The sequence below is a fragment of the Podarcis cretensis genome (genome assembly GCF_951804945.1).
Source record: "Podarcis cretensis genome assembly, chromosome: 8".
Classification (NCBI taxonomy): domain Eukaryota; kingdom Metazoa; phylum Chordata; class Lepidosauria; order Squamata; family Lacertidae; genus Podarcis; species Podarcis cretensis.
In genome coordinates, this window is record NC_137177.1 from 34,687,411 (window position 1) to 34,715,258 (window position 27,848).

A 27,848-nucleotide genomic window follows, 5' to 3' on the forward strand; every position below is an offset into this window, starting at 1 on the left:
TTCCCCCCCCCCCCCAGATTGCTCCCTTTGCTCCAATTCAGCGCTAAAGAGCAGGTTTTCTTGCAGAAAGCAGCGGGGCAAATGGAAAATCGCTTGGGCTTGGGCTTTCTAGCCATGGAACAAGCCCTGAGGATGGTAAACACCCAGTAGCCAGTAATAGGCCTGCTACTTCTCTCTTGCTCACTTAACTTTTCCTTCTTTCAAAGTATTCATGCAATTAAAAAGCAAGGTTAGCTATTAACTCTAGAATACTTTATAAGCTTCATGTCTTTGCTTTTATGATCAGGCTTCCTATTACTTGGCCTTGGTGCCCCTGCTATAGGCCTAGTTGCTCTGTTCATTCTTCTGATTCTGTGCTTATTCATCCCATGGTTTCTTGCACTTTATTATTGTCCTTTTTCTCTTCCAGATGCTTGGAATTCTATTCTGGAACACTCGCAGGCTGCCCCTCACACTGTATGATTAAATCTCTGTTACATAAGAACATAAGATGAGCCTTCTGGATCTTTATGCCCCATCTAGTCCAGCATCCTCTTCTCAGTGACCAACCAGGTGCCTGGGGAAAACCAGCAAACAGGATTCGAGCACAGTCACCTCCTGTAGCTTCCAGGAGCTGGTATTCAGAAGTATTGCTACCTCTAGCTGTGGAGGTAGAGCATAGCCATCATGGCTTGTAGCCATATTCACAGAGGAGAGGTTTTTTTTGCAGAAGATTCATCACCCAGATCCAAACATCTATACATACTCCCCCCCCCACACACACACAGGAAAACCAACCAATTGCATAGAAAAATATTTTTATTTTAAATTAAATGTTAAAAAGTTATGCATAATGAGTTTTGAGTATTTTCATCTACTGTATAAGGAACTGTCCATGAGTGAGTCAGATTTCTTCAGACATGCTTCTCTGCCTGTCCTGGGGCAGTTGAAAAAGAGACTGGGCAGTTACCTACTGCTCCCCATTGGGACATATTAAGAAGAGGACAACCTAGGCAGAGGCTGATGTAGTCCATGACAGCAGGAAGGCACTAGGGTTGGAGAAAGTTGGTGCAGCCTATGACAAGCTATATGACTGCTTCTGAAGGGAGACTGAAAACTTTTGCCCACATTGCAAAGAAAAGCAACTGCTTCCAAAACAGTTTAGCTCCATCCAATGAAAGCCGTCGCTTGATCTGTAAGAACTCTTGGGTGGCTGAAGCATCTTAGCCTGCCCAGTTAGCTGTGGCCTGGCTTCAGAGGGTAAAAAATGAACTGAACCCATAGTTGATGTTTGTGGGCCAATATGGAGAGGGATGCAGGAGAGTGGCTGAGATGGGGAAGGCCACAGGCTGCGAAGCAGAGGGGTATCCTTCCCCCCCCCCACCACCCAAAAAGTTACAGATTCAGCTAAGAGTTCAATAGTGATAAGGCAAGAGAGAGAAGCTGCAGCAGTGCAGCTCATTCAGTCCTTGGTAGAGATTGCGGAGGGAGTGTTGGAAGTATGTGAGGATGGGATGGCAGGGCCTGCCAGCTCTATGGCTCCACTTCCAGGTGCGTGGCGCTTACTGTCCAGTGACCCAGGTACAGGCACCGTCTGCTTCAGCCACTCAATTTCTGCCTGCAAAGGAAGGAACAAACAAAAGTGAGCCATGCACATCTCCCAAAATCCAAGCACAGGAGCAGCAAGACATTGTGCAGCCTGTGGCAGCGGAGCAAAATGGCTGTTCTTCCCCCAGTCACGGCTGGTCAAGTTTATTTCAACACCCAAGGCAGAAAATCCCACAATTATCTCTTCCTGTATGTAGACCCCACCACCACCAATAAATTAGACAACAGCCTTTCATGACCTCCAAAATCTGCGGCCTGAGGCAGCTGCCCCACTGTAACTATGGCAAGGCCAGCCCTGCTTGGCTTTGGCTATATATCCAAACAGCAATTCTTTCTCCCTCCAAAGCCATTTCCTACCTGTAAGGCAGCCCGCTTGGTCTGCTCACGTCCCATTTCCACCTTCAGATCCTCCATGTCTTTCCTGTAAGAGGAAGGAGAGACATGAATTTTGGAGGGGGTGGGGAAACAGGACCAGCTCTCCTCCACCCCATTGTTGTAGGAGAATCCTCAAGAAATGCACAAACACACACGAACAAGTTAGCTACAGCCAGCTTTCCCCAGCCTCGTGTTGTGAACTACAGCTCCCATCAGCCCCAGCCGACACAGCTGCATGATGCTAAGTTTGGTGGGAGTACAGTTGTGCAGGCTGGGGCTGATAGGGGTTGGAGATCAAGACAGCTTAAAAGCACCAGGAAGGCTTCTTTCAGGAAGGCCCTGAACAGATGGACAATGACACCACCAGGCCGAATGCATGACTTGTGACATTGCTTTGTGCTTGTCCACTGTTGTGGGCAGGAGAGGCTTCTCCAGAGCTTCTGGGATCTCTGCCTGGAAGAGAAGAGGAACCTGCCCACCACTGGCCCACCTCACCGATGCTGTGCACGCATCAGGTCCATCATGGTCTTCAGAGACCGGAGCTCTGCCTTGAGATCATCCAGAGATGCTGGCTGTTCCTCTGTTTGTGGCGCCTCACAGGTTAGAGCTGTAGACTCTTCTCTGGTGTAACTGGACTGCTCCTTCAGCTGCCAGGGGGAGAGACAGATCCAGGACAGAGAGGGTTGGAAGAGGCTGATGCTTCAATTCCTCCATGGGCCAAGGCTCCCAACCCCCATAGTAAAACAAAGGCAGGCAATGGAGGGCTGAAGCCCACCAATCAGAGAATCTTAGAATTGTAGAATTGGAAGGGACCCTGAGGGTCATCTAGCCCAACCCCCTGCAATGCAGGAATCTCAGCTAAAGAATCCCCAACAGATGGCCATCTGGCCTCTGTTTAAAAACCTCCAAGGAAGGAGAGTCCACCACCTTCTGAGGGAGTCTGTTCCACCGTTGAACAGCTCTTACTCTAAGAAAGTTCTTCCTAATGTTTTAGCATAATCTTCTTTCTTATAATTTGAATCCATTGGTTTGGGTGCTCCCCTCTGGGTCCTCCCCTCTGGGTCCGCAGAAAACAAGCTTGCTCCATCCTCCATTTGACAGCCCTTTAGATACTTGAAGATGGCAGTCACCTTCAAGTCTTCTCTTTTCTGGGCTAAGATCCTGAAAATGGTACCCAGAAAGGAGGAGGAAGCCATGGACAGCATGGCTGCTCAAACCAGTTTAAGCCTATTGTGTTGCTACCTCACACAACTCACCAGTTCGGGGCCTTTAGCTTTCTCTGTGGAGCTCGAGGGCTGGGTTGATCCCATCTCATCCTGCAACAGTCAATAAGAGAGAGCGATTTGGTGACAGCCATCATCAAGACTAGCCATGTTTTAATTTATATTTCACAAAATTTATACACCACTCAGTTGTGAAAAACCTCTAAGTGGTTTATGAGCAGAATAAAACAATATATGTTAAAACAATTAGAAGCAACTATGTAAAACATTTAAAAACCCCAGCCATAAACTAAAAACAGATTGCAACACACACCAACATCCTGCAAATCTGGATAGGGCTTCCTAAACAAAAAATGTTTTTAGCAGTTGCCAAAAAGAGTGCAGCGAAGGGACCTGTCTGAGATCAATAGGCATGGGGTTCTAAAGTGTAGGTGCAGCCACACTAAAAGTTTGATTTTTTACAAATGCAGAGCATGGCACCTGTGACAGCACCAGTTCTGCAGATCAAAACAGGCACATATGGGGTAAGGCAATCTCACAGGTAAACATGTCCCAAGCTGTTCAGGGCATTATATACCAATAACAACACCTAGAACATGGCCCGGTAGCAAATCAGTGACCAGTGCAGATCTCTGAGCACAGGTGCTGTATGCTGATGAGGTCTCACTCCTGACAGCAATCATGCTGCAGCATTCTGCACTAACTGCAGCTTCTAGATCGAGCACGAGGGAAGCTGCACATAGAGCACATGCTTTGCTTCCTCTACTCTGAAGCCGCTGTTTAAAAAGGCACAAGATCCCATCCGTTTAACAGCTCTCTTCCTCCTTCCTTGAGAAGAGTTGGCTGGGGGTGGGCAGGGGGTAGCAGTGACTCACCAGTGAGCTGGTTATCAGCTGGCTGGGTGGCCTCTTCCCTGGCACTTTAGGGCGGCTGGCTGTTGGGTGGCTCAGTTTGGCACTGGGAACAAGGACAGCATCAAAAGTGTTGATCTCTGTAATGGAGAAAAGTGGCGCTATTGGGGAGCAAGCTCAGCTACTGCAGAACCTCAGCCAGGGAGTGCAATACTGGCCAGAGGGAGATCCGTCATTCCCAAAGCAAGCCCAGGAAGACATGGCATGGACTGGGGTTTGCAATGCCCTGCCAGGCCCCAAGCTGCTTCTCCACGACTCTGGAGAAGAAGAGGAAAACAAGAGCTCCAGGCAGCCATTTTGTGGGAATGGTTTAATCATATACCAGCAAACTGAGGTTGTGCAATTAAGCTGAATTTGGGCTCTTTTGCAACACCCTCCCTCCTGCGCACTCACTGTCCTGCCCATCACATGGATTTTTTGTTGGGGGGGGGGAATAGTAAGAAAAATGATGGGGAAACACCCTAAGAAGTGTGGGATACGGGCAACATGGGGCGATGTCATATCAACACTGCACGAATTGATCAGAACGGATGCTCAGTTCAAAGTGAGGTTGCGCATCCTCAGTGATTTTTTTTGTCAAGATAAAGGCTCAAAACAGAAGTCATTAGCCCCTACAAAAGGGGAGGACACTGGACAGTGGGAGAAGGAATTAAAGGGCCGGCACCTACCTGCTATTTTCTCCTTGCATTTTCCTTTCCCCACAGGGGTTGCTGTGCTGGGAACTGGAATGCCTAAGGATCTGGATCATCATCATGTGCACAGAGAGAGAGATACAGAGAGAAATCATGGGAAGAGTGCTTCCAGCTACCCACACCCTCGGCCTTTGGAAACCCCAGAAGAACCTGTTGCTGCAGAAGGACTGTGAGCCACATTATAGGATTGGTGTTTCTAGGACCAAGGTGAAACTATAAAAGCTCTGTGGATATTTTTGCTACTGGATTCTGGATGTTGTTTATGTAGTCTTGTTATATTTATAGTGCTGAAATGCTGTTATTTTCTACTGTGGTGTTTCACTCTGTTATTATGAAATTGGTTTTTGGCTGTTTAATTTTGTAATGCATCCCTATTTTCTTTGTTGTAAGCCACTTTGAGTATGAATTTTGTGTGTGGAAAAGCGGCATATAAATAAATATGAATGAATGAATGACGAATTGCTGACTACTAAAGCCACAGAAACAAAGCAGGTACACCCAGCAAATTCACCCCAGACCCAAGCCAGCTAACCGCATCTAATTGGTTAAAAGAAAGGGGAGGTGGATCAGGAGGGGGGTGGAGGGATGAATCCAGATAACACATGAATTTATCACTTCCCTCCAACTATCACAAAATCTGTATCAGAATCCATAAGACACAGAGCTGTCTTACACCAGCCTTTGCCAACTTGGTACTGACTGAGGCCAATGGGAGTTGCAGTTGTAGCCCAAAGCATCTGGAAAACACTAGGTTGAGGATAGCTGTGTAGTGGAAATTATAGCATATGATTTGATAGGCAACCTACATGCGAAGAGATGTAAAAACTGTGAAAGGATATTGTTGGGAGAAATTGCTTATTCAGGCTGTATTACGGATGTGTCAAGAGTGTTAGGCCTTGAGCTAGTCTGATAGAGAGTAGTAGGCACCCTATTCTTTAGCTCTGATAATGCAGGCATGCCTCTCTTCTGAGATTGCGACTTAATTTCTGCACATATACAGAGTGAATGCTTCTATATACGCTTGTGGACTCTACTTTTCTGAGTTGCCTGGCAGCTGTTATTGCTTTGACCAATCAAAGTTGCCTCAACATTACAATGTTGTATTTAGTGAAGAAATCTACCACAGCGACCCGATCCATCTGATTGGCAGCACTCTTCAGGTCTGGGGCAGAGTGAGGCCTTTCCCTCAAGCATTACCTGTTCCTTTTGGCTGTTGGCACCTATCTGTTCCTGCTGTGCCAGAAAACAAATAGCTAAGGATTTAAAAATTGCTCCCAGTCTTCCCTCCTACCAGCATTGTGAACCCCACTTAGGAGGGCATATCCCCCAAAGATCTAGGCCTGGTAGGGCACCAGAAGTGCCCTGTTCTAAACAGAGACATGACAATGCTTGAGGTTGCCTGTAAACTCCACACTCTGCTAAACCAGATGTCTTTCTTTCCAGCCTCAGGTGGCAAATTCTACCTGCCTCTTACTTGCTTTTCTGGTTCTGGGACCATGTCCAATGACTCAAAATGAGATCCTATCAAGTGCTGGCCGATCCCAGGAAAGAGGATGTGCACACACTCTTTCCAAGACTCATCATGTCTTACTTGTGGGGAAGGTTGGGGGCTGGTTTGGTCTTAGCCGGCACAGGAGGAGGGGGAGCTGCCTTCTTGACCGGAAGAGGAGTCAGCCTAGGGCTTTCCATTTTCTTTTGTTCCTTTGAGTCTGCAAGACATGAATGAATGACTTAGGACACACAGTTATTGCAATTTATCTCCTAAGGAAGCATTTCAATAATCTTTTGCTCATTATATCCTCAGCAGAACCATGCAAAGAAGGCCATGATGATTTTATTATTAATTTTAAAATTATTATTTCAGTTTGTATCCTGCTCTTTCTCCCAAAGGAGCCCAGGGTCCCCCTGGGTGGGGGGAGAGGTCAGTACAACATCATGCCTGAGCGCAAGTCTTGCTTCAGCATCCTGCCGGCAAAAAAGAAGGCATGGAAAGGGCCTGTTCTAAAAGCAGAACAGGGAAGATGGAGTGCTGCATCCAATTCTAGCTTAAATGTCAGTAATCTACATCTGATACCTTTCCCCTCAGCAGCATGAACATTTATACAGAGGGAAGGAAGACCCTTGACCTGTAGGCAGGATATGGTCCACAGCCAATTTTCCCACCTATCAGCTGTCCAGCAGAGAGCAGGTGAAAAGGGAAAAGGCTCTTGACATTTTGCAAAGTAAGCAATTGCAGCTCTTTCTGCTGCAAGATTGCCAAAGCAGAAGGGTAAATGCCTAGCAGAGAGGCAGAGCTGTGTTCCTTCCAAAGAGACAAGAGATTGTCCATGCATTTTGCAATTGCACACATGCTATTTGGTGGGGGGGGGGGTGTTGAATTGCACTTTGAAGTTGGAGGCTCTGAATAGCAGTTCAGCTGTGCATTCAAGTTTGAATGGTTCTGCAGGGAACGGATCTCCGGAATGAATTAAGTACTTAACCCGAGGTACCACTATATCTTTAAACCAGACTTGGGCCAGACAACCCTGCGAAATGGGGGACTGCCCTCCGAAAGGGAACTCTTCTGCTCCACTTTGCAAGAAACATGATTGTTCTGCTCAGAACACAAGCAAGCACCAAACCACAACAGGAAGAGGAAGATATGCACACCTCTGCCTTTGTCTCGGCTGTTGCTGGGCAAAGCCAGGGTTGCACATGCTCCGCACAGGCACCCTGACCCTCTGCAAAAGGTCAGCCAGCAGCTGCCTCCTCACCTTTGTGGTCTCCAGGATGTTTCGTCTCCACCTTGCCACCTTGGAGGACCTTCTTCCCTGGCTTGGGAGCTTTTTCTATTTTTCAAAAAAAAAAAAGGAAAGTACTGTAAGATAGGTGATATGAGAAGTGAGGAGGAAAAGAAGAACAAGGCCAGGGGAACCTCTGTCCTTCCAGATGAGCTGCTAACTCCCAGCCAGCCAGCCTGGCCAAAGTTCAGGGGTGATGATATGAGTTGTGGCCAACAACATCTGGAGGGCCACCAGATCCCCAACCAGGCATCCGGGAGGATGGGGAAAGAAGAAGGGATGGCTTCCTGGGTATTCTACACATTGACTGGCAGCAGCGCCTCTCTCCAGGTGGTCAGGCAAGGGGCATTTCCAGCCCTCCCTGGAGATGTGACCATTGAACTTGGGACCTTCTCTACATTGTGCTCTGCCACAGAACTTTGATCCTTTCCCCGAGTGACTCCCCCTCGGCCCCTGCTTGCACCCGGACATTAAAATAAAGAAAGAAAGAAAGCCAGCGATCCAATGGGCAGTGATGGCAACCCCCTTGAGCTACAAAATCGCCTGCCTGAGCCAAGTGGGAGCTTGTGACTTACCGGAGTCCTTCCTCCGCTCTGGTACCTTGGCTTTTATCTGTAGAAGAGAGAAAAGAGCAGCTTGACGGGGAAGGAAGGTGCTGGTGATGAGTCACCCAAAAAGAAAGAGCAGCCTCAGCATCTCAAGGCAGGCCAGGCTTGGGTTTCACTCCTGCACAAGTTCAGAGGCAGGAGAAGTCAAGGAGATCAGAGGCTCAGGGGAGGGAGAATGAGACAAAGGAACCTGCAGGACGGGAGTGAACCTTACAGTGCCCAGGCGGATGCTGAGCAAAGGCACATGGCAGGCAGCAGACTCTGCCAGCAACTGCATGTGGCAGCCTAGGCTGGTTGTCAAGACAGCCTTCCCCAACCTGGTGCCCGCCTATGCCAGCTGTGGCTGATGGGAGCTGTAGTCCAAATTGTCTGGAGGGCACCAGGGTAGGGAGAAGCTGGTTGGATGAGGAGGCTGTTGCAGTCCTCCTTTGTGGCCCTTCAGCCATTCCAAGCCTGTGAAAATGCTTCAGTGTTGTGTGGAGCAGTCAGCATCTCCCCTCCGCCCTGCCAATTCCTCCTGATGCAAGGGAGGGTCAGGGGCCACCCACTTCCTTACCTCAGGCTCCACCTGGGCCAGAGGCATGACAAAGTTGTCCGGGAAAAGCCCCCTCCGGCCACGACACTCGCCTTCCCACCAGCCCATATCCGCTGTCTCCTGCAACAAGGAAGAGGAAAGGAAGGATATGCACACAGAATTACTTTCCAACAATGAATTTAATCAAGAAGAATCATTCAGTTCAGTTGTACCAATAATAGTTGTAATCTGTCCTTAGCCCACTGTTGTTTTCACCATTTGAAATTCTTGAATCATTATTAATTCTTCTAACTGATAATCCTTTTAAAAAAATTATTTGTGTTTCTGATACAATTCCATATCAAGTAAGTGAACTGAAATAATGCAAAGGACATAAAAAAGAAAACTCTGAAATGAAAAAGAAATAACAATTTTAGGATATCGAAAAATAAACAGAAAACCATAATGCATTCCTCCATTGACCTCCTCTCCTATCCTTCCATGGTTCCTTTTGTCTCCTCTTTCTCTCGTGTTTTCTTGGTTCACTCCGTCTATTGCAACTACTTATACACACATTAGTTTTTTCTTACACTGCTGAAAATCTAACCATCCTGCTAGGTTAATTGTTTGTTTGCAATACTTTTTCATATATTCAATAAAAGATATCAGTCCTCCTTATATTTTTCATCATTTTGATTTCTAATTCTAGTGGTCATCCCTGCTAACTCCACGTATTCTAACACTTTAATATGCCATTTTTCTTTTGTTGGTACCTTATCTGGATTCCATTTTTGTGCTAATAATACACGTGCAGCTGTTGTCGCATAGAGGAACAAGTCTTTCTCTCTTTTAGTCACTTCTGTTGTTATTATCCCTAGCAACAATGCTTCTGGGTTTTCAGAGAAGGTTTTTTTAGTTCATTATAGATCATTTCCCAGTAGTTTTTAATTATATTACACTTCCACCACATGTGGTAAAAGGATCTCTCTGCTGTCTTACATTTCCAGCAATTGCCCTTTGTTGATTTTGACATTTTTGATAGTCTACATTTGGTGTCAGATGCCATCTATGCAGCATCTTCGTAAAACTTTCTCTTACATGTATAGCATGCTGTAAACTTTATATTTACTTTCCATAACTGCTCCCGTAGTGCAAAATTGATATTGTGTCCCACGTCTAATTGATAATCCTATTGTTTCATCTTCCTTGTAAACCACCTTCATACTTCATCAGATTAATTCCATACTAGTACATTTTTAAAAGTCTGTGCTGCTTTCTGTACACAGGTGAGCAGAAACCAAAATACACCTCTTCCACCTGCAAACCTCTCTCTCATATTATGACTCTACTGATTCAAACTTCCTCATGAAGTCTTCCCCTATCCGTCTTCCCAGCCAGGCTCTCAGGAGTTGTTCTAACTCAAGAGAAAGAAACGGCTACAGCTCTTATCTTCTGATCAGCAAACAAAAATAACAATCACATTTTCATTATGCAAGGCAAACGTTCTGCCCCTCTCACCCTCCTCCACCTGCTGCATGCTTTTGGAAGTCAAGGGCAAGAGCAAGCTAAGGTGTTTTTTCCTCCTAACACAGGTGTGTGGGGGGGGGGATCCTTCACTGGATCACCCAGCAGGAGGTAGCACTACTTTTTCCGGTGCCTACTAAAAACTTTTTTGGTTTGGACAAGCCTACACAGAAACATTAGGAAGTTGATGTGAGTCTTTTGTTATTTTAACCTTTCGAATGTCTTAAATTATTGCTGTTAATCTCACTAAGGTCATGTTTGTGTGTGTTGTCTTCTTTGCAAACCACTTTGAGGGTTCTCTCGCCCCCAATCAAGCGGTGTTTAAATTTCATTAAATCTGGTCATACCCCCAAATTGCCAGTTTTGAGGAAGAAGTTCCAGGTATAGAATCAGTGGTCACTAACACCCCCTAGAACACCTACGAAATAGCTGTTGTTTGGGTATTTAAGATTTAGAACGGTTAACTGGAGGACAGAGAGGGTTGCTTCCAGATTGCCAGCTTCTTTCACCCACCCTTAAGATAAGGTCTGCTCCTCAGTACCAGTTCCTGGGGAGCCCAAGTAGGGAGAGTAAGTGGCTCCCACACTCAGGGCCTGCTTGCTGGCTTCCCCAAAGGCATCTAGGGTGCCAACATGAGGATGGGGCTAGATGGGTCTCTGGTCTGATCCAGCAGCAAAGCAGCTCTTAAGAGCTGAATACACTGTGCCCTTTTAGCTCGGAGCAGAGATGGGGCCAGGGCTCTTTGTGGGTGGCCCTCATACCATCGGAGAAGTTACCCACCCCAACTTTCCCCAGGACTCCCACCTTGCTCAACAAAAGGACCAAATCGCCTTTCCGGAGGAGGAGCTCATCTTCATGCTCTGGTTCATAATCAAACATGGCTCGGCAATAGACAGAAGCGTCACCTGCAGGTGGAGGTAAGCACAGACACCCCTGGCTTCAGATTCAGATATTTCTCTTGCTCTGGTCTGAGTGCTCTGAAGGCAACCATTCCCAGCTGGGTACCCTTCCAGATGTTTTGGACCACAACTCCCATCAGCCTCAACCAACATGGCCACTTTGGACCACAACTTCCATCAGCTCCAACCAACATGCCCACTTTGGACCATAACTTCCATCAGCTCCAACCAACATGGCAGCTTTGAGCTACAACTCCCATCAGCTGGTTGGGGCTGAAAGGGGTTGTAGTCCAAAACATCTAGACAGCACTGAGTTAAAGAGGGCTGACTTGTCCACTGAAATTAAGCCCTCCACAGCATCCAGCAAGCCCCACACACCCACAGCAGCTTTCCCAACAAAAGGGCATCAGGTTAATCTTCCCATACCCTATCCCTCCCCTCCAGATGTTTGCAGCCACCACTTCACTCTAGGCTCCCACCTGGGGCCTCGCACATCCTAATATAGCTTGGCCCCCTACGCCACATTTTTCCTCCCCTGCAACAACCCCATTCCAGACTGAAATGGAGAACTAGGCATTCCCTGCCTCATTTTCCTCTCGGAAAACCGCAGGAAGGCTCCAGTGCTCCCCCCCCCCCCGAACAAAGCGAGCTCTGAGGTAGCAGAAGTCTATCTTGGTCACAACTCACTGGTCTGCAGAGCCTGGACTTTGGGACTCGCCTGCATCCGAGGAGGGGTAGGCTTCTCCAGGGTGTTCTCCACCTGGAGCAGGATCCAGGAAGCGACAGAAAGGGGTGTGGAAATAAGAAAGAAGGCTGTTGACACAAACACAAGCTCTGTGCAGCACCTGACCACTGCCAAAGAAACACCAGCAGTTGCTTCCTCAACCTGTTGCCCAGCAGATGTTTTGAACTACAATTTCCATCAGCCCCAGCCAGCAAATGATGCCCTTCTCTCTAGCAGAGAGCAGTAAACTTGACCTGGTGGTTGTTTTCTGAACAGAAAACTGGCTTAAGAACTTACGGTACTTGGGTCAATGTAAAAGGTATTTCATTGCTTCCCACCTCCCAAAAAAATAGAGGCACTGATCCCTGGATTTAAACAGAGGACATTGTCCAAGGGTGTTTCCAGATATGGACAATTCTGTAGCACTCAGTCATTGCTGCTTTGCTTTAAGTTGCAAGTAAAATAGCAAAACTGCTTCCAGACCTTTTTAATCCAGGACAGAAAATGTGTCCCTTTTCCCCAGCCCCAAATGTGGGGACAGGATCATTTTCATTGGGACCACAGTGTGTGTGCGGTGTTAAATACTTCCTTTCCCCACCTTGCTGCATCACTGATCATGATTGCTCCTTTAACAATGCAGTTGGGGTGGGAAGATAAACAGCTAAAAATGCAATGCTATTTGAAGGGGTGACAGACAGAGAGCGGACCATAGAAGAAGAAATGGTTAGAGCTTCCCCTTCAGCCCTTCGGATACCATTGGACTCTAGCTCCCATCAGCCCCAGCCAGCATGGCCAGCAGTCAACTGGGAATTGCAGTGCAGCAACAAATGGCAGGTTGCAAGTTAGCCACACCCTGGGCTGGAATAATATATGCAGGCTGTAGTTACCAAGAATGGCTGTTGCACAGCCATGTGATGGGTTGTGCACACCAGGGGAAACTGCATAGCCGTTTTCCAGTGTGCTTTTTTAAAAAAATGCTCTGTGGGAAACCAACAACAGAAGCTGAGCAGGGAAAACACAAGAGAGAGATGTTTTGCTAATGGTGTCATGCAGATACTCTGTAAAAAAAATCAATGAACAAAGCACAGCTGTCCCACGGGAGATGCCCTGTGTAGAAGCAGCGCCAGAGAGCTTCAGGGGAAAGACAACTACTTATGCAGCCTCAAAAGAAGAAGAACAAAAACAAGGACACTGATTTGCATATGCTAATATTTAGAATTATTTTAATTTAAATAGAAATGCAACACATCTCACAATAAGAGTAATAATAAGAAATAGCTGATGTGAGTCTATTGCTAGTTTAACTTTTCGAAAGTCTTAAATTGTTAATTTTCCTCACTGGCAGTTTTATTGTTTTACCTTTTTTTTGTAAACCACTTTGAGTTTTCTTTTGTTTTTTTGTTTTTGTAAAATCAAGCAGTACATAAATGTTATGGGGGGGCGGCAGAAATCATCGTGAGGAAGGCTGGGACCTGGTGATCTATGGTCTGGTTGACATCCTGTGCTAAGACAAACCATAGTGCCTGGGGGTGGCAGCAAAAGGGAGCAAAGCAGCGGCCTAGACCCACGAAGCCTAAGGTCTTGCTGAGCATCTTGTGTGATCCAGACAGTGTGCCAGCTCAGTCTTGCTGTGAAAGTGCTAACTGTCGATAGACAACATCCATACCCCCTCCCCCATCCCTGGTTTAAACAGACCAGAGGGTCTTTCAAATAGAGGACCCCTCGAAACACAGCCCTGTCCTCTGTGAAGGAGGGCACCTGAAGCCCTTCTGGTCCCAATGCCACGGAAACACCTTCCTTCCGCTCACCTTCTCCGGCTCACTGAGGACGAAGGTCTCATTGGTCATTTTGGGGCGCTGCTTCCCCGCTCCGACTTTGGGCTCTGCAAAAACCATCTCTGGAAGTTGACAGTTGAGGGAGGAAGGGTGGGGTGAGGTTAGCACTTCCAGTCAGGCCCGGCCTCTCTACCCCTTCTTCCCCCCTCTACAGACCTTAACCAGATCTTGAGCCTCCTAAAGATGTGAGAGGGAAGTGCATCCTGGATTGCACGGAAGCCCCAACCAAATGGGAGCACCCGCATTCAATTCAGATTATTCCCCCTCAGCTCTGCACCACTCCCAACATTTATGTCACAGAGGCTGCAGAGGCACCGGTGCCCCCATCCCCAACCCACCTCCACAGCATGCCCACCCCAGGCCCTGTGCTCCCCCCCCACCTGAAGGCAAGTCGTTTAGCTCTTGTACAAAGTTGGACGGGAAGGCTCCCAACTTCCCGTTCTTCTTGCCCAACCACCAGCCATCTTCAATCTGCAGAGGAAGTGGACAAAAAACAGCCGTTGTCATTCTGGAAGGGCCTCCGCCTTCCTGTTGCACAACCCACCACCGGCCCACAGAAGAGAAGTGGCAAAGAGTCAGGCAAAGAGTCCCAGGGTCCCTTTCCAGATATATCGGGTGCCCCCCTAACCACCTCCCACCTCCCTGGATGCACCCAGAGATTTGATGGAGACACAAGATGAAGGCTGCAATGCAGGCTCATGGTGCCCTCATGGTGCCCCAACGGGAAGGGAAGCTCCTGAGCATATCTGTCAACTTACAGATTTGAAAATAAGGGACCAGCAGCCTTGAAAATAAGGGACCAGCAGCCAAAATAAGGGACCTGCAGCCTCACCTGTTCCAGGCACTCCAGTCTTCCTGTCCTCCTGCGGTCTGGTCAAACTCATGCTGGTAGCTCCGAGAACACTGTCCAACCAACTTTGTAACCAGAGGTTCAACTGAATAGAATCTGAATCACATGCACCACAAGGCCTATGCAGCCTCAACTTAAGATGGCTCCCTGGCCTGGCTTTGCAGTGCAAAGTTTGCAGCAGCATGTGCAACAAAATGGCATCCAGCATTCACTATTCCCCTCAGCTTGCATTAACTAGCCACACACAAGGCATGCAAGCTCCACCCCCCCGTCGTTCTTAGACTTCTTATTGGATGAGCAACACAGCTGAGCAACACAGTTGGAGCCTCCCTCCTCCCTGGCCAGCAGGGAGGATGGGAGAGGAGCTGCTTCCTTTGAAATTTAAGGGACATTATTTAAGGGACATTTAAGGGACATCCATCAACAAGGGACAGCAGCGGGAATAAGGGACTGTCCCTTCAAATAAGGGACACTTGACAGCTATGCTCCTGAGCAGCACCTGAGTGCAACTGCAACGCTTTCCCCACTTGCAGTTCGAGGGAGCCTCCCAAATTTCACAACTCTCATTTTTAGGGCATCATAATCTGGGGGTGTGGACTTGAGACACACAATTGCCAAATGAGTAAGTCTGCCTCTATAGCACCTTCACCAGATGAAGTGCCTTTCTATTTGGAGGCTGCTTTGGTGCATATGGTATAAGCTGGCACTTCATTGGGTAGGGGGACAAGGAAAGAAAAGGAGAAATCCAACTTGTAGCCTACTATTATTCCCCTTCAGTTTGATACACTTTTGATTAAGGCCAGTGGGATCAGAAGAAGATGACCTGTGATAATAGCAGACAGCAGAAGATCTCTCCCAGGCAGAAGCCAAATATTATAAATGGGTTGTTGGCAACCAATATTTTTTTTAAATAATTAGACAGGAAATGACATATTTGTCTTAAACTGGGGGTGGAGGGAGAATACAGGCCAACCTTTGATGGCTTTGGTGCCCTGTGGATGCTGCAAAAACATCCACCCCAAAAACCCTGGCATGAGAAGCAGGGCTTCCGCAAGGAATTTTCACCTGGAAGCACCCTAAGCCTCCAACAGCATTTCCCCATCCTTCTACCACATACTTGCTCCCCTACCTCACCTCCTCCAAGATCTGCACCACTTCTCCGGGACACAACTCCAGCTCATCGTCCTTTGCTGGGGTGTAAGAGAAGGTGACCCGGCACCAGCGCTCCTTCGCAGCTGGCAGCTTGTTCACAGCGTGGACTACAGAAAGGATAAATGTGGAAGGCAGGAAGCAATAAGACAAAGTGAACAGAGAACATGACCGCACACCAATTTCCAGATGGGCACCAGAGGGGGATTTTTCTTTTCCCACGAATTTAACTTGCCTTGGAGTGGCAGGACAGTAATATAAAACAGGCGCTTGCATTATACTGATTTTGACACCTACTAAAAGCTTTATTTAAGCAAGCCTACCCAGGGACGCAGGTGGCGCTGTGGGTTAAAGCCTCAGCGCCTAGGGCTTGCCGATCGAAAGGTCGGCGGTTCGAATCCCTGCGGCAGGGGTGCGCTCCCGCTGCTCGGTCCCAGCGCCTGCCAACCTAGCAGTTCGAAAGCACCTCCGGGTGCAAGTAGATAAATAGGGACCGCTTACCAGCTGGAAGGTAAACGGCGTTTCCGTGTGCGGCTCTGGCTCTGGCTCTGGCTCTGGCCAGAGCAGCGATGTCACGCTGGCCACGTGACCCGGAAGTGTCTCCGGACAGCGCTGGCCCCTGGCCTCTTAAGTGAGATGGGCGCACAACCCCAGAGTCTGTCAAGACTGGCCCGTACGGGCAGGGGTACCTTTACCTTTACCTTTACCCAGACATAGTGTATATTGTGCATATTTGCTCTTAAACACTGCTGGATTTTATATAATGTTTATTATTTCTACTTCTTTTTAAAGCCCATTGATCTTATTTTCTTATGATTATTTTATACTATTTTAGGTCAAGTGCTGAGAGATTATTACTGTTTTCTGGTTAAGCCAGAGATTTCCAAACTATGTTGGGACACATTAGTGTGTTGGCTCCCTGCGTTCCTCCTGGGACTGGAAAGGGACGCTAGTTTAACCTCTGGTCTGCTAGTAAAACTGAATTACTGTGTCGCGAAATGATGCATGTCTAAAAAGTGTGTCACCAACATGAAATGTTTGGAAAGCTGTGGGTTAAGCCGTCAATAAATCTTGTAAAAGAAATATGTAGGTTTAAAGAGTCAGAATGCGTTCTTGGGAGCAGGTGGTCTCTTAATATCACGATCAGATCATTGGCAAGAAAGTTTTCCATGAAAATTGTAAATCCAGATTAAATGGGGGTGAGTGATAAACTGTATCTGTGATGTCAACAACATAGCCTGGTTACATTGCCAAAAACCTGTATGCCTGAGCAAGGACAATCTCACAGATGCATCCCATCTGGAAGCACTCTAGGAACAAAGAATGCAGAAAAGAAGTTCGATAAATTTTGACAGATCCCTTTGCTCTCACAGCCCAGTAGGATTAATCAAGAGCAGCCTTCCACAACCTGTTGGCCTCTGGCCGTTTTGGACTGCGACTTCCATCATCTGTCCTGCTGAAACACCTGGAGGGCATCACTTTGGGGAAAGCTGATTTAAATGAAGCAAGCCAAGAGCTGAACTTGCCACTGACCTGTCATAGCCATGCCCCAGGCTTCAGGCCCCAATTGGCACTGATCCCTGCAGCAGTCCATCCTTTTATAGTCAGGGCACATACATGGTTTCAGATGCACATGTTAAATCTGAATATATACCATCCTTTTCTGCAAAAAACAGTGCTCGTTCCAAAATCGATGTGTTGCGCATCAGTGCAGCAAAAGCAAACCCAAATTCAAACTGCATGTGCTTAAAATGTTTGTTTTTTCTGTTTTAAAAAATCAAGGATGGCAAACAATTTTGCCATTTGTTCCAACATCTCAGGAATGTAGAAGCTTTTGAAAAGCAAGGAATGAAAGGCGGGCAGGCAGGAGAGAGAGAAGAGGACTCTTAAGTATGTGTTTCATCACTGAAGTGTGACACACAGCCTTCTCAGCCGTGTAGCGAGAACTTCTGTGCTGTTCAAGATGGTCATCATAGCTATCTTACCCATGCTCCTTTCAAGACCATACAGCAAAAAACTGAATTTTTGATGACCTCTGTCCTATGCAGCCATTTTGGCTTCAGTACCAAACCATTTTCCACTCTCCCCAACACCAACACCTTTGCTTACTCAAAAGTTTGCTCACTACTTTGAGGCATTTTGGTTGCGCATAATAAAGGGAGTGCAGTTGTGTGTCCCCCCCCCCCTTTCAAAATAAAAGCGGCAGTTTAACCCTTAGTCAGTAACACCAATAAAACCTATGTTTAGCATATTTGGTGAAATTCCACCCAAGAGCAGCTGATTATTGGACATGCAGAAGATTAGCATATAGCAGTCCAGGAAATAACATTCTCACAGCTGTGAAATAAGGTGGCAGCACTTTGGCCATGCTCCACAGAGCCACAGGTTCAAACTCTGAACTGCCTTAGCTGCAGCACTGATGGAAAGAGACCCATACCGCTTTGAGAAAATGCCAAGCCCCACAGGTACTGTGCTGAAACATAAACAGAACCTCCAGCAAGGTCCTTGGATTTCCTAAAGGCCACGAATGCCACCTTACACTTGCCTACTCCCCACCAGCACTCAATTAAATAGAACTTTGCTTTTTTTATAAAAAAGAGGGAAAAGTCATGGGCAAAAGTTTTTACGTTCCTTTTAAAGATAGTCCCTCCCCAGTTGTCCTTAGTATGAAGCTTCAGCACTGGCCTAAAGTACCCCCCCCAAAAAAAAAAACAACACAAAAAAATACACTCACCACTGCGAATGGATCGGGGGTATCGCTGGGTGCCATCAGCTCGGAGGCTCACTGGGATTTCCTGAGGCAAGGGGAAGAAAAAGGTGCCGGTGACTACGAACAAAGAAAAGGTCAGAGAGCAGGAGGAGAGAGCAGCCTGGAGGGGTGGGAGGGGAGGGTCTCCCTCCAGCATCTTGTTTCTTACACAGAGCCAGGACTCAAAACAACCAGCTTAAGGTTGCCAAGTTTGCTGATGAGACTAAATTGTTCAGGGTGGCTAAAACAAAAATGGATCACGAAGAATCTCTCCAAACAGAGCAAATGAGCAATAAAATGGCATATGCAATTTAATGTCAACAAATTATGTGATGCATGTCACTTTATATGTGGACAGGGCTTCTGTGTCCAGACTGCACTCCTGTATCCTTCCAACCATTCCCAACAACTTGTTGGCTGTCAGAGAAGGCATAGAGTCATAGAGTTAGAAGGAATCCCAATGGTCATCTAGTCCAACCCCCTGCCAAGCAGGTATTGTAGCTAATGGTGACATTAAATCACCACGTCTAGTTTGCACAAAGCTGGCAGTTTGAGACTTCCTGTTGTAGTCATGTTTTCATGCTTCCTCTCCAATTGATTCAAGCACATAATTTAGAAAGAGGATCTAAACACACAACTTGCTATTCACAGGTTATACAACATAAGTCAAAGGGACAGGGGTGGTGGAAGTTTCTAGAAAACAGAAAACTCTTTATTAATTGAGGAATCCCCTTTTACATGTGTGTTGAGGTAAGGAACAGACATACCATAAAACATATATAAACAGTACAAAAAACCCGACAGCAACATAGGAAGCTGCCTTCTATCAAGTCAGACCATTTGCCCATCCAGCTCAGCACTGTCTGCACAGACTGGCAGCAGCGGCTGGCAGGAGTCTCTCCTAGCCCTCCCTGGAGGAGATGCCACTGGGGACTGAGCCCAAGACGTTCTGCTAGCAGAAGAGTGTCTGCCTTGCAAGCAGAACATCTCCCTTCCAAGTGACAAGAGGTTTAAAAACAGTGCAAAACGAACACCTCTGCATCCAGCTGGGAAAGCTTATGGGGGCCAAATTCCCTTCAGTGCAGCTATCAGGTCCCTCTCATCTCTCAGCTGGGATGCTGTTCCACGGGACAGAGGCAGCCATCCTGCTCTGTGCCACTGTGGAGCAGTGGTATCTGATGTTTGGGGGCCTTTAAGGAAGACCCACCTCTCCCATAGAACACAGTGACTTCCTGGGTAGCGAAGGGACCAGGTGGCCCCTCAAGGAACCTGGCCCTTAACTGTGAAGGGCCTTCAGTACTAGCCCCAAATTCACTAGAGGTGAACCAAAATTGGGAAGAAAAGCCAGGAGTCTCCTGCTTCTCTTCCCTGCTCTCAAGAGACAAAGCAAACGAGCATCACCACTGGAATGGCTGGCTGGCCTGCTCCACTGAACAGGTGGGAATGCAGCCTGCAAAGGAACTGCCCCCTGGAAAAGAGAAACATCCAGAAACTCAAAAATCGAAAGAGGCCTCTCCCCCTTTACCTGGCGGAAAAGATAAGGGCTCTGGGTCAAAACAGCCATCCTGGAGAGGACGCTGGGGAAAGCAGGCACCTACCTCAGGTATATAGGGGGTGGCGAGTGGGCGTGGCTTCAAGTGCTTCAACACACACCTTGACACCTGTCTATACTACAAAGCAGAATGGAACGACCCTTATGGCTCCTCCCCCCTCAAGGAACCTTGGGAATTGTAGTTCCACGTGGCAACAAACCTGTAGTCCCACAGAACCCTCAGCACCTCCATAAACCACAATTCCCAGAGTTCTTTGGAGATGGGCTATAATGCATGCTTTTTAAAAACAACAAAATTAAGGCAGATACTTTCCTGATGGGTCTTTATACGGCCTTCTGAAGATGCTGGATTTAACATGGGTTCAAATCCCACCTCTTCAGCCATGAACTTAACTGAGCACATTCAAATTCCCTGCCTTTGAGCCTCAGTTTGTCATTTGTGAAATGGACCTGCCTCACGGGGCTGTTGGGAGGACAAGTGGTTGCTTGAAAAGCTCTTTTACCGTAGAATTAGGGCAATTATTCGCAGGTATTGAAGTCAAAAGCCGATGCCTACTTTCATGTGTTTTTCTTCTTCTCATGCCTCCTTGCACCCTGCCTGCAAGGCTTGTTTATTGGGTTCCATTCCAGCAAAGAAACACACAGAGCTAAGAGCTGATAACGCCGCCTGGCAATTTGCCCATGGAACTGTGGGAAACCTGCCACTGCAGAAACAACTAGCCCCCATTTTTCAGAAAGGGAAGGTGTCCCCTTTATCAGAAGTGGGGGAAACTCCTGATAAAGTGGGAAAGGCCCTGAGAACAACTGGAGCAACAAGCAGGCGGGACTTGGTGAAAGGGGAAGGAGTGTCACTTTTATGGCATGTGAGGCAAAGGTGCTCCTTGCCAGGGTGTGTGTGTGTGTATGTGCCTGCTTTTCACTGGTGCTTTATCTTATTTCACAGAATAATGGGTGCGGACTGGGGCATCCCATTCACCCTTCTGCCACAAAGGACTCTAGCCGATTGTGGCAGGACAGACCTTCTGTCTGCCAGGAGTGACGCACCTTTGCCTGGCAACCTACAAGGAACTGGAGCTTTTTCAAGGAAATCAGTAACTGGAATAGCAGGTGCAGACCGACCCCCCCCCCCAAGAGCTGTCTATGTTCAGCAATGGGGGAGGGGGCAGGGGGGCTTAGTGCAAGTGGCCTTAACCCTGTGCTGACATTCTGTATGTTCAGATATGTGCAGTTGGGGGAAGATGTTGAGGTCTCCTAGGCCTGCATTCAAGGTGGGCCTCCATTGTGGCCCACATGCAGTACAATCCATTGTGCATAAGACTCTGAACATGCATTCTGTTCAGGGCTGGCTTTGTCATAGGGTAGAGGGAGGCACCTGCCTTGAGTGGCAGATCCTGCAGGACAGGAGAGCAGCAATAGTCAACCTCTTCCCTGGCATGCTGTCTTGTTGCTAGCTGCTTGTGATGGTTGACCCTCTTGCCTGCTTGAATTTCTCCCATGCATTACCATTGGCATCATTCCCAGTAAAGGAGGCAGATCTGATCATGTGATGCAATGCCACCCAGGCAGCTTGGGGGAGTGAGCAGTGGTGAGATGCTGGAGGGCAGAACTGTGTTCACCATGCAGCCTGGCCTGCACACATCACCTAAAATAGCCGATTGCCCTCAGATGCGATGGAAAAGTCTGATTCTTTTTAAAAGGGGGATTTGTTTGCACTGCTAGGGCAACAGAGCCTGTTGATCCACTTTAATTATGCAAACCTAAAGTAAGTGCATGCGTGCTTGCTGATTGATTGATTGATTGATTGATTGTATTGCATTGCATTTATATCCCACCTTTTCCTCTAAGAAACTCAAGGAGTACATAGCTCTCCCCCTCCTCATTTAATCCCCAGAACAACCCTGTGAGGTAGGTTAGGCTGAGAGACTTCAACTGGCCCTGGATCACCCAGTGAGCTTCATGACCAAGGGGGGATTTGAACCCTGGTCACCCAGGTCTTAGTCCAATATTCTAACCACGATGCCACACGGGCTTGAATGCCTCCTACAAAAGGGCTGCAGCCTGGAGCCCCCCTTGGGCACCTGATGGCCAAAGCCCTGCTATTTATCTCGTAACACAGCCTAGTAAAGAACCAGCCACTGATCCCACTGGCTATTTGGACAAGGGTGTTCTGTTTGGCTCCGCACATGTCTGGCTAAGATGTGGGGCAGTCTGTGCAGTGACACACAACATGTGCATTGAGTCAGGGGCCTTGCACAGCTGCCCATTTCCACACAGCCTTCTCCTCTGCAGCCAGCCTAGCTGTCTTGTTTGAGCAGCCGCAAGGCCAGGCAAACATTGGCAGGAGGCAGGTGACAGACATGGGTGTGTTGAAGCCCTTACAATGTGAAACTGAGGGAACAAAGCACATCTTACCCAGCTCCATGCAGCTTCCCTTTAAACAAATTGTGTCGGGGTGCAAATTAGTTCGGGAAATAATTTGCATTATTTGGCCATGAACTCCAGCAGGAGGCAAATACCCAGTTTGTCATTTTGCAGGAATAGAACAAAGCTGAATAGGGAGGAAAAGTCTGGAGGACCAGGCCTTGGGTGGAAAGGAAAAAGGGGCTCCTACACCTTTAATTGTTATTATAGAAGAGGGCAGCTTGTCATGCAAGGTGTAATTTCCCTCTTCTGCATGACTATTCACCCAGACACTTTATTCGGTTTTTTACATTTATATCTGCCCCGCCCCCCATTCCTCCTTCATGGTACTCAAGGTGGCATATGTTTGGTTCCACACAGTTTTCAGTCTGGGAACTGACCAGAACCAGACCTGCTTAGCTTCATCAAGGTCATGGCATTGTGTGCCTTGAAGTTGTTCCTTGGGACACTATTGCTATAGAACTGCTTCACTGCTATAATGCCCAGTGCCAGAAGGGCTGAGTTTGGGTTTGAAAAGCCTTTCTTCTGACCTCTCCCAAATTCCAAATAAATTTGTTTGAAAATGGAGACACTCTGTCTCTCTCTCTGTGGTGTTCTTGCACCTTTAATAGTTGTAAAGAAGAGGAAATCTGTCATGCAAGTCACACCTGCCAAAATTTCCTCAGCTATACAGCAATTAAAGATGCAGGAGATGCCTGGCAGCTTTTGCATCTGGCTGCCAGAGAGCTGGTCCAGCTATTCGGCAGAGTGAGGCAGGCACCTAAGGTGGCAGGTGCTGAGGGTCGGGAGACAGATACAGCTGTGCTAGCCATCAGTGTGTGTGTGTGCTCACTCTGTAGGAGCTCATGGGTAAGAGGTATATGGCGCATGTCACATGCTCAGAGGCACTCTTTTCCAGTGAGGGAATCTCAGGTTCATTGCTGGATAATGGCACTAGGCACAGGTCCCAGGGTTAACGAAAGGCCTTTTCATGCATTTAAAGGTAAAGAGACCCCTGACCGTTAGGTCCAGTTGCGGACAACTCTGGGGTTGTGGCGCTCATCTCACTTTACTGGCAAAGAAAGCCGGCATACAGTTTCTGGGTCATGTGGCCAGCATGACTAAGCCGCTTCTCGCGAACCAGAGCAGCGCACAGAAATGCCGTTTACCTTCCTGCCAGAGTGGTACCTATTTATCTACTTGCACTGTGTGCTTTCGAACTGCTAGGTTGGCAGGAGCAGGGACCAAGCAACGGGAGCTCACCTCGTCGCAGGGATTCAAATTGCCAACCTTCTGATCGGCAAGCCCTAGGCTCTGTGGTTTAACCCACAGCGCCACCCACATCCCTTTCATGGCAAATCCCAGTTTCCCTACTGACAGGTCACTCAGTAACCATATACGATTGTTGCTCCCTAATAGGAAGCTGCTTTGTTCTAAGTCAGACTATAGGTCCATCTACCTCAGTACTGTCTACACTGAATGGCAGTTGTTTCAAGCAGTGGATGTTCCCAGCCCTACTTGGAGATTCCAGAGACTGAACCTGGGACCTTCTGCATCAAGGCCGATGTCCTACCCACTGAGCCAATGGTCCTTCTGAAACAGGTGCGACAGGCATGTTTGCAAACACGCAAGTCTGTCTCCACTTGTTCCTCATGCTTCTCAAGAGCACACTTAACACACCCTAGACACACACTTACCTGGGACTAAGCTACTTCCAAGGAGACATGCCTAGGCCTGGAGTGGGAAGGGGTGTAAATGCTCACCTGCACAAACTGGCGAGGGAAGAGCCCCACCCGGCCCTCCAGCTCCCCTTGCAGCCATCCCTCTTCAGGGCCTGGTTGCACCTTCTGGATGATGTCGCCAGCAGTGATCTTCAGCTCATCACCCAGCTGCCCGTCAAAGTCCACCAAGACCAAGACCTCTGAAGGAGGAGGAGGAGGAGGAGGAGGAGAGAGAGAGAAGCAGGAAGAAGGTTTTCCCCAAAACATCAGCAACCTCACTCAGCAATGGGCACTCCCAGATGACCTTTCTGTAGAGCATTCATTCCGACTGGCCCTCGGGGAGGTTAGGCAACATTGCAGCTATGCACACACTGAACCGTTAAAGGACGTTTCCCTCTCAAAGAATTCTGAGCACTGTAGTTTATTAAGGGTTGCTGGGAATTGTAATTCTATGAGGGTTAAACTTCAGAGCCCCGGGTCCTTTGAGGGAAAGAATGTGCTTTAAAAGTCTAGTGTGTACACAGCCTGCACCAAAGAGTCATTAGTCCACACCTTCCAGTGCATTTACCCATCACTTTCCTTATTGCAAAAGTCTGATCTTTTGGGAGAAGCAGGATCATTGCACATAACCTCCCAATCAGCTGCAGTTGTGCAACCTAAATTTGCAGGTGCTTGGTGATTAAATCCCACCCCAAAAGAGTAATAGTCTGCAGAGGCTGACTTTGGCAATATGGCGCCCTGAGCGAGGACAAACTTTGGTGCCTCACCCAAATAATATTTCACACTTATTTTCACAATAATTAGAGTTTGTTGAAGCACCCTCCCACCTCTTGCCTTCCATTCTTTGCATGCTCTCAAGTGCACTATTTTGCACCCCCTTGGCTCGGCACCCTGTGCAGGGGAACTGCTTGCACCACCTTAAATCTGGCACTGCAGTCTAAGGCCACATTCACACCGTACACTGTACGGTTGGAATTGTAGAATTGGAAGCGTCCTCAAGGGTCATCCAGTCCAGCCCCCTGCAATGCAGGAATCTAAACTAAAGCATCCATGACAGATGTCCATCCAACCTCTGCTCAAAAGCCTCCACAGAGGGAGATCCACAATCTCCACTATGATACCACTTTAAAAACTTTGTGGCTTCCTCCAAAGAATCCTGGGAGATGTAGCTTGTTATGGGTGTGGAGACCGATATCTCTCTCACGGAGTTACAATTCCTAGAGTTCCCTGGGAAGGGGGATTGATTATTTAATAACTCCTGGAATTGTAGCTCTGCACTCAACACCCATAACAGACCACAGCACCCAGAGTTCTTTGGAGGGAGCCATGACTTAAATGTATGGTGCAAATGTGGCCTAATGTTGGATACAAACCATGAAGTGGAAGTTGAATGGCAGTGCAATGTAAAAAAAAAAAAAAAAAAGCGGTCCGTGATAATTAGAGCTTAAGTGTATGTTAAACAGGGATAACTGTTATAATTGGTGATGATTTAATATTGCTGAGATTATTGTATAAGCACCTGGAATGAGGCAGGAAACCATTCACAAGAAGCAGTTATGGATGGCAACAGCCAGCTGGGGCTGATGGGACCTGTGGCCCAAAATATCTGAAGGCCACCAGGTTGGCCTAACCTTTTCTAAACAGGTGACCAGTATTTACTTCCCTTGTCCCAGAAGCAGCTTCTTCACAGGGCTGTGAGGCTGGGGGCCCTTCCATAAAGCAGCAATGGCCAGCCAATGACCAGTGCATCAGCTTCCAGCTGGTCCCCAAAGCAACTTTAAGTGGACCCCAGGAACCAGATGGTACATCCTAAGTTCTTTCTCCTGGGGGTGCAGTAAGGCAGGACAGAGAGCAGCCTTCACCAAATCCACAAGCCCTACTCTCTGGGGGCTTATCCACATTAACTTTTTGCCCCATTTTTTCTAGGCACAGGTCCATGCTTAAAAGCTCCTTGCCCAAGCATGGTTTCTTCATTTTTGACCTGGACTTTCCCCCACAATAACCTACTCTTTAGGGCACAATCAGATCAAACATCAATTTTGGTTTTCCACATATTGCTGTTTGCTCCAACTGAGCTTTAAAGAGCGGGTTTTTGTGGGGAAAGCAAAAAAGGGGGGGTGCTTGGACATGGAGCTTTAAAGCACAAACTGTGTCTGGAAAGAGCGGAGGAAAGGTAAGTAGATAAGCTCCGACTCCTCCCAATGGTAACCGAATCTCACACAGTACTCTGCTAAAACCAGAAGCCTGAATGAGGAAAAAGGGGCTGGCCAGACCCTCTCTGCCTCTCCCTGTCAAATTCAAGCACTGAACATACACTGAAGGCCAAGCCAAGCTCTTTAGCCATGCAAAAGTTCAGAGGGAGACCTGGCTGCGCCAGGGGGGTCCTGGATGGAGGCAGAGAGCCCCAGTGATGCTCTGGCAGAGACTGCGGCCAAGGGGAACCATCAGTAAAAGTGGGGGCAGGGATCCTTTTATTAATTATGCCTTAGTAACAGTTACATCGGGACGCAGGTGGCGCTGTGGGTTAAAGCCTCAGCGCCTAGGGCTTGCCGATCGAAAGGTCGGCGGTTCGAATCCCTGCGGCGGGGTGCGCTCCCGCTGCTCGATCCCAGCACCTGCCAACCTAGCAGTTCGAAAGCACCTCCGGGTGCAAGTAGATAAATAGGGACCGCTTACCAGCGGGAAGGTAAACGGCGTTTCCGTGTGCGGCTCTGGCTCTGGCTCTGGCCAGAGCAGCGATGTCACGCTGGCCACGCGACCCGGAAGTGTCTCCGGACAGCGCTGGCCCCTGGCCTCTTAAGTGAGATGGGCGCACAACCCCAGAGTCTGTCAAGACTGGCCCATACGGGCAGGGGTACCTTTACCTTTTTAACAGTTACATCAGTAACAATTAGGCCTGATTTACCTTTCTTTTTGCTCTGTCCTAGCAGTTACCTGAGGGTGCAGGGATTCTCATGTTTCTCTGGTATGCCAAGCATACAGGCACACACAGAACCCTCCCCCAGCAAGTTCAGTTTCATCACTTCAGTGGAGAAGGTGGGACCCCCATTGGGGTGGAGTCGGAGGTAAGCTCCACTGAAGTGGGCCTGGCAGTGGGCACCCTGTGCCCACACTGTGTTTGCTCTGGAACAGACTGTGTAATCCTCAGACACTCAAAATGCTAAAAAAAAAAATTAATCTAAATCCTCCTCCCCCCCCCCCCGCAGCCACAACACCACCACCACATATACATTATAGCCGTTCCCCTTTGACTCACATTAAACTCACCTATTTTACAAAAACAATGCCCTTTAATCATTGACCTGCCAGAGCATGAACCAGTGAGCCAATTCAATGTTATGTATCAATTGTAGCGTTCACAGGAAATGTGATCCTACAGAACTGTATGCCATCACACAGCTGTGTAAGACGTGGCGGCCGGTGCAGCTGGCAGCACCTGTGAGATTTGTCAGCTGGAAAACCCAGGCAATAAAGAAATCATTCCAGCTCCAGCCCCATTCCCTGTAGGTGGCCCCTGAAACCTACCCATGGCAGCTCCTTCCTCACTTTCCGGCTGCCTCCCTCCGCATAGATCCAGCCAGCTGTGCCTTCCTGGGAAAAGTGGGAGAAGGAAGCCAGGCACTCCCTTTTTGAAGCTGGGAGGGAAGGCCCGTCAGGACAAGCCTGCCACACACGGAAGGGAGGGACAAGCCCAGACTAGGCAAACAGGCGAGGCGGGTTCCTGAGAGAGCCCAGGAAGGAGCAGGGAGGGCTCC

At 48.1% G+C, this 27,848-nt stretch overlaps 1 protein-coding gene and 1 long non-coding RNA gene across 3 annotated transcripts; one reads left to right on the top strand and one right to left on the bottom strand.

The window, feature by feature from the left end:
* The first annotated feature begins 50 nt into the window (after positions 1-50).
* On the top strand, positions 51-826 carry LOC307222991. The gene is made up of 2 exons (XR_013841942.1): positions 51-135; positions 410-826. It is a non-coding gene; the product is annotated as an uncharacterized lncRNA (long non-coding RNA).
* Positions 781-27,734, bottom strand: LOC307222961 (CD2-associated protein-like). 2 transcript variants are annotated; one of them, XM_079988595.1, is made up of 18 exons: positions 27,619-27,733; positions 24,136-24,293; positions 18,406-18,466; positions 15,657-15,781; positions 14,053-14,143; positions 13,646-13,734; positions 11,801-11,873; positions 11,019-11,119; positions 8,733-8,831; positions 8,144-8,180; positions 7,542-7,616; positions 6,380-6,497; positions 4,765-4,835; positions 4,061-4,176; positions 3,219-3,278; positions 2,458-2,609; positions 1,945-2,008; positions 781-1,597 (listed from the first exon to the last, which is right to left on the bottom strand). In XM_079988595.1, exons 1-18 carry the CDS (start codon positions 27,620-27,622, stop codon positions 1,442-1,444), a joined length of 1,650 nt encoding a protein of 549 aa, XP_079844721.1. In that variant the 5' UTR covers positions 27,623-27,733; the 3' UTR covers positions 781-1,441. The 2 variants fall into 2 exon arrangements, 1 of the variants encoding a protein (XP_079844721.1); XR_013841924.1 differs by having other exon boundaries at positions 1,536-1,597; positions 2,453-2,609; positions 27,619-27,734.
* Between the last annotated feature and the right edge of the window lie 114 nt (positions 27,735-27,848).

Bases quoted from the DNA above. Each gene is read 5' to 3' on its own strand.
- LOC307222961 (XM_079988595.1), bottom strand. The intron at 7,617-8,143 runs GTAAGTCACAAG...TTTGAAAAATAG, and splicing joins AGAGCGGAGGAAGGACTCCG to AAAAAGCTCCCAAGCCAGGG. The intron at 2,009-2,457 runs GTGAGGTGGGCC...TTCCTCTTACAG, and splicing joins CTGATGCGTGCACAGCATCG to GAAAGACATGGAGGATCTGA.